This window comes from Phaenicophaeus curvirostris, chromosome 1, assembly GCF_032191515.1.
Source record: "Phaenicophaeus curvirostris isolate KB17595 chromosome 1, BPBGC_Pcur_1.0, whole genome shotgun sequence".
Lineage (NCBI taxonomy): Eukaryota > Metazoa > Chordata > Aves > Cuculiformes > Cuculidae > Phaenicophaeus > Phaenicophaeus curvirostris.
The window spans coordinates 179,757,369-179,771,701 of NC_091392.1; the positions used below are offsets into that span (position 1 = coordinate 179,757,369).

General features: G+C 44.5%; 2 protein-coding genes across 3 annotated transcripts in view; both read left to right on the forward strand.

Moving 5' to 3' along the window:
* The window catches only part of FNDC3A (fibronectin type III domain containing 3A), a 123,962-nt gene extending 116,795 nt beyond the window's left edge, over positions 1–7,167 (forward strand). For both annotated transcript variants that reach the window (XM_069881377.1, XM_069881385.1), the window contains 3 exons: positions 990–1,156; positions 1,704–1,831; positions 4,690–7,167. In XM_069881377.1, coding sequence (XP_069737478.1) covers positions 990–1,156; positions 1,704–1,831; positions 4,690–5,004 — 610 coding nt within the window. In that variant the 3' untranslated portion in view covers positions 5,005–7,167. The remainder of the gene's footprint in view (positions 1–989; positions 1,157–1,703; positions 1,832–4,689) is intronic.
* Positions 7,168–7,315: 148 nt separating this feature from the next.
* Positions 7,316–12,495, forward strand: MLNR (motilin receptor). The gene is made up of 2 exons (XM_069849839.1): positions 7,316–8,075; positions 11,739–12,495. Exons 1-2 carry the CDS (start codon positions 7,316–7,318, stop codon positions 12,035–12,037), a joined length of 1,059 nt encoding a protein of 352 aa, XP_069705940.1. The 3' UTR covers positions 12,038–12,495.
* The last annotated feature ends 1,838 nt before the right edge of the window (positions 12,496–14,333 follow it).

Consider the following 14,333-nt stretch of genomic DNA (forward strand, 5'->3'; position numbering starts at 1 on the left):
ATAGTACAAATTATTATTTTAAGGGATCGCCTCTCTCATGTTAAATCTGAATGCAAGCTGAAGTGGTACAGCAAGTACCCTCAACTAGATGGTAAAATGAGCAGTGCTGCTGCTCTGCGTACCGTGTCTGAATCTCTGAGCAGCTTTAGCTTGACAGTGAGACAAAATAGATCTGCTAGTCAAAATTACTCTGCTGTGAGGAGGAAAAGAAATTGGGCTCTTAACTGGAAAGAAATTCATTGCCATTACCAAAGACTAGGTCACATGCAGGTACCATCTGTTATAAATTTAAAAGTCTAACTCTATGGTAACCCCTCCAGAAAGAGATAAACTTGGGCAGTGTCCTGGGGATACCATGATTGAAAATCAAATGAGAGCTGCCAAGACAACTCTGTGTAAGAATTGGAACATGATGGAGAGTGAACAGACTACAGAGCTCTCAGAATGGAACCTGATGTGAGCTGCAAGTGCAAATCTGGCCTCCTGTGCAGATCTGAGCCTGCCTCATTAGTCACCCATCTCTGACAACGATGTATAAGACGAGTTGGATCCAGACCTCTTCTTAGATATAGTAAGGGAGAATTGCAAAGGTGCAAAAAGTTAAACTGTAGTTACCTGATTTTGAAAAGCTGAAGATGTTGGGGAAGTAGATGGCCAAAAATAAGCATGTACACAGCTCAGAGAGAGAACTGCAATCTTTTCCCATTGTTTCAGGTGCAGAAGGGTTTCTGAAAAAGCTTAGGAACATTTTTGCCAAGAAACTGTTGTAGTACTCTGAGTAAAAGAGATTTTATTTCAAAGATGAGAAATACAATATTGGCCCTGGAAAACGAGCTTATTGTTTTATAGTAATGCTAGAACACTGTTTAACTCAGAAATAAATATTTCTCTCATTAGATTCTGGGAAATTATGGGAATAGAATTCAAGGCAATACTGTAGCCATTTTGGAAGTCCTTTTCTGTGTTTGAAATATGCTTTCCATTTTCAGGTTTGTATCCTTATACAGAGGACCATGTCATACATACAAAGTACAAAGACTCAGTGAGTCAACATCATACAAATTTTGTATTCAGGCATGTAATGAAGCTGGTGAAGGTCCCCTTTCTCAAGAATATGTTTTCACTACTCCCAAATCTGTTCCAGCTGCCTTGAAAGGTAATAAGAGGCTTCGTTTTTCATTTGGCGAGTGATGGTGTGGCGAGTTGGTTGTGGTATTGTGTTTTATTTGGAGTTTCTAAAATGCTAAGCTCTTTTCCACGTGCAGGTAGGGATAGTGAGGGAGTGTTCCTTTCGTGTAATTGCCTAAAGCCTAAAATATTCACTCCCAAAATGAGAGACTTGGCATTTTCCATTCTTTGGTATAAAATGATTTGTACTTCAAATGCTTGTTTCCCAGGAGAAAGTGACCAGGCTGTTAAAGTAATTGGAAGTGAAAATACTTCCTAGCATGTTTATAATAATTTTAAGCATAGCAGCTATCTTTTTTTTCATGTTCACCAAATTTTACTTGCTTTCTCTTGGACAATACTTGAACCAGCAAGAGAAACCTACGTGACTTGTTAGTTGTTCCAGAAAACATAGTAGAAAGAATACATTTGAATCTGAATTTTTTGTTTCTCTGAGACAAAATAGCAGCTAGGAAATAGAATTTTACAAGGCATTATATTCAAACATTTGTCACTTTTGTGTTTTCTTCCTTCAGCACCCAGGATAGAGAGAATAAACGACCACACTTGTGAGATCACATGGGAGGCTCTGCAGCCCATGAAGGGCGACCCAGTTATCTATTGTCTTCAGGTCATGGTGGGAAAAGACTCAGAATTCAAACAGGTACGATGTGTTCAAGTTCTTGTATTTTTCTTCAATTACTATTTGTGATAACTAGTTCAGATTGAAGAGTATTGTGTTCCAGTATGGTTTTAGTCACCACGCTAACCTTTTGTTACTGAATAATGTACGGTAGTATCTCCTAAAACAATTGTGGGAGAGAAAAGAGATTTAAGTAACATAAATACTGCAGTAAGTTTCAGCCTCTCTGGGTTACCCTGATGTTTACTAAATACAACTTGATGCCTCAAGTGGTGAGTAAATTGTCCACTAATGGGAAGAACTGACGAAGAGAAAACATCCATCCAGTGAGTGATACAGAACTGAGGAAAAGAAAAAAAAGTTCTCTGCACTAAGAGCTGTTTTTGTGGCAGTAAAAAGTATTATAAAAGTTTGGATGTTGTCAGAGAAATGCAGATAGGAGGGACCCCCTGCGAATGCAATGTAGTCATTGAGTTGTAGGAAAACTTTTCATGTAATTCAGTGATCAGTTTTTTACCATAGGACCATTTCAGTAGTAAGGCATACTGCTACTACAAAGCTTAAGCAGCTGAGACTGTTTTTATTTAAGGTTTGGTTATCCAAACATGCTGATCGAAATGCCAGGCCACAAATGAGTTCGTATTTAAAAGAGGATGTGCAGTGCTAATTTTGCTTCCCTGTGAACTGCCTCATAATTGACATGAAATTAGGCTTGGAAACTTTATTTCACACTGTTAAGCAAACAAGTTTCCTTCCAGCAAGGAAACACAATTAATCTTCATATATTGTAATTTCATTATAGGTCAGTATTAAATAAGTTTTGCCTGTGCTTTGGTAGATTATAGGCTTTAATGTTTTCATAATTCATAACTTTTAGTATAGTGCTATGTTCATTATGTCCGTTTGTTAAATTTTTCAGTTAAAAGATGAACCATAACTGAAGATGTTTATTACTTTACCTTGTGAATATTCTTTATTGTAACTTTAAAATTGTAAAAGCAACATTAAGTATTTTAGCAAAATATGGTCAGTGTCGCTTCTGGACATGGAGTCAAATCACGCTTTGATTAGCAATGTGCATTGCCAAATGAGCTGGACAAGAAAAGAAAAGTTACACTTTAAGTCTAGAAATAACAAAGTAGACTAAGGTGCATGATTTCTTTTCCCTCTCTAGAATAGTAGCACAGTAGATTCAAATAAAATGAGAAGACTAGTTTGCAAAAATTAAAATTGGAACTGTCAAGAAGTAAACATTGTGGAAACAGCCTCTAAGATACTGAGACAGGATAGCGATAGTTTTCTTTGAAATGGACAAAAAATAAACTGCCTCAAAGTCCACTCCAAACTATTTACTATCATTTCCCTGCCAAAACTTGATTTTCTTCCATCTCCCTGATCTGTCAGCCAAGTTGCTCATGTCATTGCTCACTACATGTTTCAGACAAAATAAGGTAGTATCGTATGGTTTGAGCTGTATTCATCAGTCAGCTCCTAAAGAGGTTAGGAAGCAACCAGCAAACAAATACCCCAGCAAACAAACTTGAGGGGAAGACAACTTCTGGCAAGGCACTGGGGATGAGCAACTGAGAACAGCAGCCCATGCCAGCTGGCGGATCTGGAACTGGAGTAGGATGTTTATCTGTGGCCTGTTTGCTCGCTACCAAATGCATCACAGAAATTAGTAGAAAATGTTCAGGAAGCTGCACTTCTTATGACCTGCCCTGTCACAGTGTAGGAACGATTTCTTGAGAGAAAGAAAAGTCTCCAGATAGTAGATTCCGCTAAGATCAGCTGCCTGGCTGTCAGAAGACATTCTGAGTCCATGAGTAGCCACGGGCACAGCAACAGCTCTTCAACTACAGAATCAGAAGACATATCCTGCTTCTTTCATTGAATGGTTGGTAGTTTGCATTTGTAAAATACTGCCTAACAGTATGGGAGCTGTAGTGAAAACATCCACGTGATGTGATATTTCTGTATCCTGCTACTAATTAAATAAAGCAAGTCCAGAAAATGGAGAGTGAGGGCTAGGGATTTGAAGAGAGAAATCAAATTGTACTATGCCACCCACGAAATAGGTCAGTACCTATTGCTGGAGAGTTGTAAACTCGTGTTAACCAGCCAGCTGAGACCCCCACAGAGAACACTCTAATATATGTATCTTGGAATCTAATGGAATTAAGAATCACAAAGACAACTCCTTTCAGCCTTCCTGGTACAATGTTTATTGGGATAAATTATAACATTTTAAGCACATGGTATCTGAACTACAACAAAAACATGTTGGATTAGATTAGATTGAAGTACCTTGATAGGGATGTAATTACCAACAGTCCTGTGACACGATGCTGTGTATTACAGAATCACAGAATCACTAGGTTGGAAAAGACCCACAGGATCATCGAGTCCAACCATTCCCATCAATTGCTAACCCATGCCCCTCAGCACCTCATCCACCCATCCTTTAAACACCTCCATGGAAGGTGTTTCAACCAGCTCCCTGGGCAGCCTGTTCCAGTGCCCAATGACCCTTTCCGTAAAAAATTTTTTACATCCCATGGTGTGTGTTTACATTGTGAGTGGTCACTAAAACACCTTGATGTTTGGGCTTCTGACAGGGTTTATTTGGCATCTACTCATCATGCTGTAAACGCATTTGTAGTTCTTCTGCTCTGTTTCACTGAAAGGACTGGAGACTTTATCCAGCGCTTAAATTGTGTTTGTGAGCTTTCCATCCATTTTTCTTTGCATGGATGAAGTCAGTGGTGAGGAGTCATCCAGTTATCTTCACCATCAGCAAAACCGGACTGAGATATATATATATATGCATATGAAAGGTGTCTCTACTTGATGTATCTCTTTATTCCCTCTATTGCCAGATCTACAAGGGTCCGGACTGGTCATTCCGATACACAGGCCTCCAGCAGAACTGTGAATACCGCTTCCGCGCATGTGCCATTCGACAGTGCCAAGAGACAGTGGGTCATCAGGACCTGGTAGGCCCCTACAGCACACCAGTGCTTTTCATCTCTCAGAGGACTGAACCGCCGGCAAGCACCAACAAGGACACTGTGCAGACCACAAGGACACAATGGTCACAGAGCGACCAAGTGTGTGCTGCTGTCATCCTTGCACTTTTTGCTATCTTTTCCATTCTGATTGCTGTTATCATTCAGTACTTTGTAATAAAGTGAAGAAAAGAGTTTTATTTTAAAAAGCTGCCCATTACATTTTACTTTCTCATAATCTAAAAGTAATTCTGTTCTCTTGCTTTTACAAAACCAGGCATTTAGCACCGGCATTGGGACTGATGCAAACCTTTTCAGCGACTTTAAAATGCTTACTGGTAGGTATAGGCTCACACATGTTACTAGACCGCAAGCCACAGAAATACAATCTTTTCTTTAATATGCCTTCTTGCAGTACAAACTCTGTGTGGGGCAGGCAAGCAGTGTTTAATGGAAAGGGTTTGACCAGTACACACGAGTGTAAAAATGGGTTTCCTGGCCTGCGCTTGTAAGGGTTGTTCCTGTAACAGGGAAGAATGTGTAGATTGCGTTTAAAACTTACACTAACAAACTTGTGCTGTATACAATATTAATCTGATGCTGTGAAAGCAATTTAGCGCTGTATTTCTACCTCCTCATTTGTCTTAATTATTTGGAAAGCAGGATTTGTGCTGAAAAACAGAAGGGGCTTTTCTCAGGCAGCAAATTATAAACTGGATGGAAGAGTATGCATGAAGGAAGCTTCTTATGTGATAAATGTGGAGTTCTTCACTGCAAGTAGATGTTTTGGAAAGACTACAAGGGGAAGGCACAAGTGGTTTATCTTACCCCCAGGATTTGATGTTTACTTACAAAAATGCCTCTTTTATGTCTTACAAATATGTAAGGGAGAGTGGGAGAGAACTTCTTAGACTTACTGTTTAAATTGAAAAACACATTTCCGAAGTCGACCTTTGATCAGATGCAGTTTATACAGATGTCTGTGCCCTCTGATTTGGCAAGTTAATAGATTTTTGAGATAAAATTCATCCTTGAATTTTTGCTGTTCCCCCAACATTCACTTGCCATATCCACCAGAATCCAGCTCTGCCTTTTTTTCATTCTTTCTTCCTTCCTTTCTTTGGGGCACCAAATCGGAAGACGAAGTGTAGTAATTTGCACCAGAAAACTTAAAGCTGCTTTTTTCTTGAGATCCTAATGTTTAATGTAATGTCTCTTTGGATACTGTACCAAATTGTTGATTGCATGTAGTTAATGTTGCATTAGAGCACTTTGCAATTGCATAACTCATCAATGTTTTGTGAGCTTGCATTTGTGAGTTCTTGAATGACCAGACTGAATTTTATCAAGTATCCCATTGAACATCTTGCTGGATGTCAATGATTGCCAGTGACACAAAGCTTGTAGTGAAACTATCTTTAAAAAAAAACAAACAAAAAAAAAATTCTTGTCACATCATCACACTTACGTTATTTGTTATACACTTTGTAATTAGCTACTTTTAATTTATTTGAGTTACACGATAGTGGATCATTAATGACTTCTAGTTGTGTTCAGTTTAGCATTTTTAATGGTATTAAACACTTCTGTCGGTCTTAATAATAATAAAAAAAAGGAACCTCTGTCTTGTGCTTTGAAGATCTCTGAAGAATTTCTCTTATATTAGAACGGGCATGTATTGTAACTGTTTCTACGTCCAATGATCTGTGCTGTACAAAATGTTGCTGAGTTTGTTTTTTTTTTAAAAAAAAAGAAGAAATGGCATAGAGCTTGGCCTCCATGTGACGAGAACGATCTGTCTTTAAAACGTACTGTATGTTTACATTTTATTTCAAATTTGTCATTTGTACGTATAGGCTGATACCTTCCCGCAGGACACCGCGATAACTGATGTTTTGTAGAACCTTCTTAAAAGTGCCATGTTTGGCAGTGCAAATGAGTTTGCGTGTAACAGCCCAGAGATTTCCTATGGTTGAATGTCTTAACACGGTCAGATTTGTCACCGCAGCGAATCTGCGGCGACTTATGTTTTTCATAGTAAAAATTCAAATGAGCTCCTATTTTTGATAGTCATTTAATAGTGTACTTGCCATTCGAGCCTCGGTGCGTATTACTGCATTGGAGACAGTTTTTAATGTAATCTTAATTTTACCTCATATACTGTACATTCCAAAAAAATAAATAATAATTAAAGAGAAAGAGAACTCTAAACTTTTTAAGCCGCTCTAGATAACACTACCAAACATATCACTTCGCAGCTGCACAACGTCAGGCTCCGTGAAGATGAACCTGTACAGGCTGAGAGAACTTACACACAACGATGTAGCAAAGCCTCTTTAAAAAAAAAAAAATCCGTGGAAAACAAAAAGTCTCGTTGTCTGTTGTGGCGCTGGGTGCCGGCGGGCGGTGCTCGGGGCGGTGCGGTGGGTGCTGTGCGGGGCGGGCGCTGCTCGGGGCGGTGCGGCGGGTGCTGAGCGGGACACGGAGCAGCGGAGGGATGGGGGTTGTCGCGGGGAACGGCAGCCGGGACGACGCTTGGCCATGGCCGCCCTGCGACGAGAGGCTCTGCTTGGCTTTGCCGTTGCGAGCGCTCGTCCCCGTCACCGCGGTGTGCGTGGGGCTGTTTGTGGTCGGAGTGGTGGGCAACGTCCTGACGGTGCTGGTGATCCGCGGGTGCCGCGACATGAGGAGCACCACCAACCTCTACCTGGGCAGCATGGCCGTCTCGGACTTGCTCATCCTCCTGGGGCTGCCCTTCGACCTCTATCGCCTGTGGCGCTCCCGGCCATGGATCTTCGGGCAGCTCCTGTGCCGCCTCTCCCACTACCTGAGCGAGGGCTGCACCTACTGCACCATCCTGCACATCACCGCGCTCACCGTCGAGCGCTACCTCGCCATCTGCTTCCCCCTCAAAGCCAAGGTGGTCGTCACCAAGCGCAGGGTGAAGGTCGTCATCGGCGTCCTCTGGGCTTTCGCCTTCTTCTCCGCCAGCCCCGTGTTTTTCCTGGTGGGTGTGCAGCAGCCCGACAACCACACCGACTCCAGTCGCGAGTGCAAGCCCACCCCACGGGCCGTGGAGTCTGGGCTCCTGGCCACAATGTTCTGGGTCACCACCTCCTACTTCATCCTGCCCGTCATCTGCCTCAATGTCCTCTACGGCTTAATTGGACGGGAGCTGTGTCGGAGCGACGCCCGCCGGCGGGGCCCCAGCGGAGTCCTGCAGGAGAAGGGGCACCGCCAGACAGCCAGGATCTTGGGTGAGTCCTTCTCCGTGTCCCTCGGGCTATGGGGGAGGCTGGGGCCAGGGCTGGTGGCCATGGCCAGGGGGAAGACTGGCTAACATGACCAGGGCTAGGACTGGGGATGGTGACCCATGTCCTGAGGCAGGACTGAGGCTGGGGAGACATGGCCAGGATTAGGATAGCGAACATGACCAGGGCTAGGATTGGGACTTTGAGCAATGGCCAGTGCTAGGACTGGGGCTGGGAGCCATGATCAGAGGTAGGTCTAAGGCTGGGGATCATGACCAGGGCTAGGACTGGAGAACACGACCAAGGCTAGGACTTGGGAAGATGACCAGGGCTAGGGCTGTACCTGGTGGCCATGGTCACGGTTAGGACTGGGGATGGGGAACATGACCAGGGCTAGGACTGGGGAACAAATCCATGACCAGAGGTAGGACTAAGGCCAGAGAGACATGACTAGGGCTAGGACCCAGACTGGGGAACATAACCAGGGCTAAGATTGAGACTTGGAATGATGGCCAGGACTAGGACTGGGACTGGGAGCCATGATCAGAGGTAGGTTTAAGGCTGGGGGTCATGACCAGGGCTAGGACTGGAGAACATGATCAAGGCTAGGGCTGTACCTGGCGGCCATGGCCAGGGATAGGACTTGGGATGGGTAACAGAACCAGGACTAGGACTGGGAAACATGACCAGGGCTGTGACTTGGACTGGGGAGCATGACTAGGGCTAGGATTCAGGAAGATTATCAGGGCTAGAGCTGTAGCTGGTGGCCATAACCAGATCTAGGACTGGGGCTGGGGAACATGACCAGGGCCAGGACTGGGAGCGAAGACCAGGGCCAGGACTGGGAGCGATGGCCAGGGCTAGGACTGGGGCTGGGAGCCACGATCAGAGGTAGGTCTAAGACTGGGGATCATGACCAGGTCTAGGACTAGGGCTGGAGAGGCATGACCAGGGTTAGGACTGGGGAATATGACCAGGGGTAGAACTGGGGCTGAGGAACATGACTAGGGCTAGGAGTGGGGCTCGAAGCCATAGCCGGGGTAGGACTGGGGAGCAATGGCCAGGGCTAGGACTTTGTCTGGGGAACATGACCAGGGCTACGACTCAGAAAGTTGACCAGGGCGAGGGCTGTACCTGGTGGCTGTGGCCAGGGCTAGGACTGGGGCTGGGGATTATGCCTGAGGAGGTTAAGACTGAGGCTGAATCCCCCACAGCTCCTGCACAAGGCAGGGCTGGTGCAGTGCAACGTCATAGCCACTGTGCCGAGCCTTCCCGTGCTCCTGGGGGCTGCAGTGGCTGGGATTTCATTCCCTCCCAGCTGAGGCTTCATCTGGTGTAGCCCTGTGCCTCCAGCAGCATTGGCTGCCTGTTGTAGAAACTACTGTTCTCCGAATTCTGCCAGGCAGAGCCGAGTACAAGACAGCCCATAACTTGAGAAAAACTATAGTAACATCAATAGTCTCTTCCAGCAGGCAGCAACACCTCTGGGCAGTAAATTTCTGCTTCTAAAAAATAAGTATGATTTTCTTAGCGGTCTTTTGTAGCTCTGCTATGAGTAAATCCATCGGTTGCCCAAGCAGGCTGAAAAACAGAAGCTTAACCCTTGCGAGCCATTTGCAGACAAGTCATCTAAAAGCAAAATGCTGCCCGCTGATGTAGGACGCTGTTAATTTTTAGTTCATTGTTTTTAGTCATATGTTCATTAACCTAGCATCAGGCTCTGGAAGGAGAGAGATTGCAGGCTGCTCATGGGGCTTTGAAGTTTGTAAATAGTGGAGGGAAAATAAAGGAAAGGAAAAAGAAGTCCAACTATTGCTTAATAAACCTCAAATTAAATGCCCTTATTTTCTTTTCCTACCCTTAACAAAGGTTTTACACGCTACATGGGCGGCTTCTGCTGAGGATGTAATGAGCTTGATGGAAATAGCGTAGCACAAAGAAAAGAAACCAATGAGCCTGAGAGTACATTTTGCTAACTTATTTGAAGAAGGTATTGGAGTAGGCACTAGATTTTTCCAACAGAAACTCCCATCTCCACCTCCTCAGAACCCACTGAACCAGACCAATTCCCCTATCTCAAAGAGCCAGTAACACCACATGTGTCATATGCTCTGTTTTGGGCGTGAACTTGCTTTGGCCGTATGCCTTTTTTTTAAGCTCTGAGAAATAAATGATTATTTGGTTAATTATGTGCTTTTATAACCCAAAATACTTTAAAATACGGGTACAGTAATGCGCTTGTTCAGTTGTTCCTCATCTGCTTCTGCTGTGTTGCCACTGCAAAAGTGCTTGAAGCTGTATTTGTTTGTGTTTGTGCTGAAATGCACATTAGAAGAGCTGGAGTGACCCAGGCTAGAGATCCATCTCATCTGTCTACAGCAGTAATGGCCTGGGGATAGCTGTAGGAGCTTCCACAGTAAAAAAAAAATCAATACACTAACTAAACCATAGGTCTTCACGTTAGCAAATGTCCCGTTACAACAGTGCAACCTCAGGGGGAGCTTGGTTGGGTGAGATTCAGCCTGCACACTACTGTCTTTCTCAGAAATATAGATCCATTAAAGAACCGCTGCGTAGCAAGCTTATTCTGACTCCTATTCTTATTCTGACTTCTCTTATCATGTCCTACACACGGCATTACAGCCGTTGCCAAGGGGAATCTTTGTTGTGCCTGGTATTATATCGATGTTACACCGGTGTTGGTTGTTTACATTTTTCTCAGCTAACTCAGCTCGTGGTTTTGATGAAGATTTTGCCAGTTACCTTTTAATTCAAATATTTAACAATCAGACTCAATGCTATTTGAAGGATGAGAAGCTCAACATGAGCCGGCAGTGTGCGCTCACGGCCCAGAAGGCCAACTGCATCCTGGGCTGCACTAAAAGAAGCGTGGGAGCAGGGCAGAGAAGTGATTCTGCCCCTCTGTTCCTCTCCTGTGAGACCTCATCTGGAGTATTGTGTCCAGGTTTGGAATCCTCAGCATAAGAAGGATATGGAGCTGTTGGAACGGGTCCAGAGGAGGCTACAAAGATTTTCAGAGGGCTGGAGCACCTTCTGTATTAGAACTGGCTGAGAGCTGGGGTTGTTCGGCCTGGAGAAGAGAAGGCTCAAAGGAGATCTTGGAGCAACCTTCCAGTACCTGAAGGGGCTACAAGAAAGCTGGGGAGGGACTGTTCACAAAGGCTTGTGGTGACAGGATGAGGGGGAATGGGTATAAACTGGAGAGGGGCAGATTTAGACTAGACAGAAGGAGGAATTTTTCATGATGAGGTTGGTGAGGCACTGGCACAGGTTGCCCAGGGAAGCTGTGGCTGCCCCATCCCTGGAGGTGTTCAAGGCCAGGTTGGATGGGGCCTTGGGCAGCCTGGTCTTGCGTGATGTGTCCCTGCCCATGGTGGGGGTGTTGGAACTGGATGATCTTTAAGGTCCCTTCCAACCCAAACTATTCTATGATTCTATGATTCTATGATTCTATGATTCTATGATTCTATGATTCTATGATTCCATTCCTATTTTCATGGATTTCCAAACTTTTAATGCCATTATTCCTATATATCTTTTGTACCGGTTAGAAGTAACTGCAAAATCAGCCACGTAAAATTTAGTTTACTGGATGATTGAAAGGTTAACTCACTCCTTAACTACTACATCTTTTATTTTGTCTTGTAGTTGTGGTTGTCCTGGCCTTCATAATCTGCTGGTTGCCTTTCCACATCGGCAGGATCGTATTTATAAACACCCAGGACACCAGGATGATGCTGTTCTCCCAGTACTTTAATATATTTGCTCTGCAGCTTTTCTACCTGAGCGCATCCATCAACCCCATCCTCTACAACCTCATTTCGAAGAAGTACAGGGCAGCAGCCTACAAGCTGCTGTTGCCACACAGAGCAGCAGAAAGGGCTTTCACGGTGACAAAAGACGCTGGTGGCTACACGGAGACCAGTGCCAGCACAAGAAACGAGTGAGCCACCAGCTTCTGAGACTGCAGTCTGCACTTTTCCAAGCTTTCTGTGCAAAGGAAGGGAACTTCCTTTTCATAGGAGAGTTGCAAAAAATTTCTTGGGACATGTGGTATTTTGTAACTGTTGGTATTTTGAAAACACTTAACAGAGCAAACAGGGACCAGAAAGTAACGAGAATGACATGCAACTCGTGGAAGGTGATAGCTTAATAGGAAAAACTGGAGTAAATTGCCAGTAAACCTGTGGTTTCGGTTTATTCTGTGTTGTTCATTGCATGCGTTCTGTGCAACTCCTAGTACTTTCTGAAAATCATAACATCAAGGACCGTGAAGGAGGAGGGAGTTTGAGGCAGCGGCTCTGCTTGGGTTCACTCACGGGTTAAATTCCCAGACAGCCTTTGCCATTTTAAAAGGTTTTTCTCATAAACAAGATTTTTCAAAATGCAGTCTTGCCAGGAGGTGGACACAGCAGGAAAGCCCGACACCCCGAGCATCCTTGGAAGAAGAGGTCATTATAGTTTTAGTATTTGCTCTTGTAATCACGAAGGGGAGTTTGCTGACCAGTTGACTGACTCTTCGCTTGGGAAGGCATCTTGCCTGTGCAGCAGCCTCCAGGCTTAACCCTTTAGGTCCGGCCCGTGCAATCAAATAAGGTCTCTTATTTATGCACTAGCAACCAATCCTCTGTATCTGCAAGAACTTAGATATTCCTGATTGCTTCCTAGTCACAGATCCGCAATGCCTGGTAAATGTTAGCAGTACGTCCCTGCTGCCTGTGTGAAATGACACATTGACTTAGCCTGTCTCGCCACGAACAAGATGGGTCACCAAACAAGGTGGGCTGCACGCAGGACTTACTGCTCTGTCACACTGCTCTGCAAGTCAGTAGCCAACTTGCTTTTTTCACTCCAGATATTTTAAATACAAACTTAAGCTAAATGATTTATACTAGACATAAGGAGGAACTTCACTGTGATAGTGGTGAGGCCCTGGCACAGGTTGCCCAGGGAAGCTGTGGCTGCCCCACCCCTGGAGGTGTTCAAGGCCAGGTTGGATGGGGCCTTGGGCAGCCTGGGCTGGTGGGAGGTGTCCCTGCCCATGGAATTGGATGATCTTTCAGGTCCCTTCCAACCCAAACTATTCTATGATTTAGGAAGGAGGCTTGTTGTGTGGAAGAGCTGGAAGGAGTTTTCTCCATCGCACCTATGCATTTCACCTGTTACTTTCCTGGCTCCAGAGATATAAAGCTGAGCCAGAAATGGTGAAGTGGGAATGTGCTTACAGGAGCATCAATGGTGATGTGTCCACAGACTCTTGATTATCTATTAATCCTTGTTAATTAACATGTCTGTGATTAAAAAAAAGTAACAGTGGTGCATACTGTGTGCCGGTGTTTGCTGCCATGCAAAGGCAGAATTCACCATCCAGCTCAGAGATCTCAAGACAGTTGAGATGAATCCAAGCCTTCTTCTGGGTTTAAAACCGTGATCAATTCTCCATCTAATAATCTGTAACTCTAAGTCACTGAATAAAAGAAAATCTAAACAGGGGAGGAGGGGGAAACCCTAACTCACAGCACATACATTAAACTTTCTTCTTCTGTCTGCTTTGTACTTGAGGAGAGCAATTGTCTGCAGGGCTTGGTTTGTGTTGCTTCTGCTGGAGGTGGGAGGTGTCATTAAAATGTATTATAATAAAAGAACAGATGGTATTTTCTGTTTGTTTGGACAAGTTGGTTTTAACAGTAAACTTTGTAAATGTATGTAGCCTCAGGGGTTGTTTAGCCTGGAGAAGAGGAGGCTGAGGGGAGACCTCATTGCTCTCTACAACTACCTGAAAGGAGGTTGTAGAGAGGAGGGTGCTGACCTCTTCTCCCAAGTGACAGGGGACAGGACAAGAGGGAATGACCTCAAGCTCCACCAAGGGAGGTTTAGGCTGGACATTAGCAAAAGATTTTTCATGGAAAGGGTCATTGGGCACTGGAACAGGCTGCCCAGGGAGGTGGTGGAGTCACCATCCCTGGAGGTGTTTAAGGGATGGGTGGACGAGGCGCTGAGGGGCATGGTTTAGTGATTGATGGGAATGGTTGGACTGGATGGTGGGTCTTTTCCAACTGGGTGATTCTGTGATTCTGTGAAAAGAAAAAGGTTTGTCACACCTCTATGTGGCCTTGGAGCCTCTCCTGCATGCCTGTGGTCTGCTAGTAAAGGCCTTTCTTTTATCATCAGCTTCTAAACTGCACTGGGAAGCAAACATTTCCCTGGCAGACAATTCCATAAAAGCAATTGCATAGGTTTTCT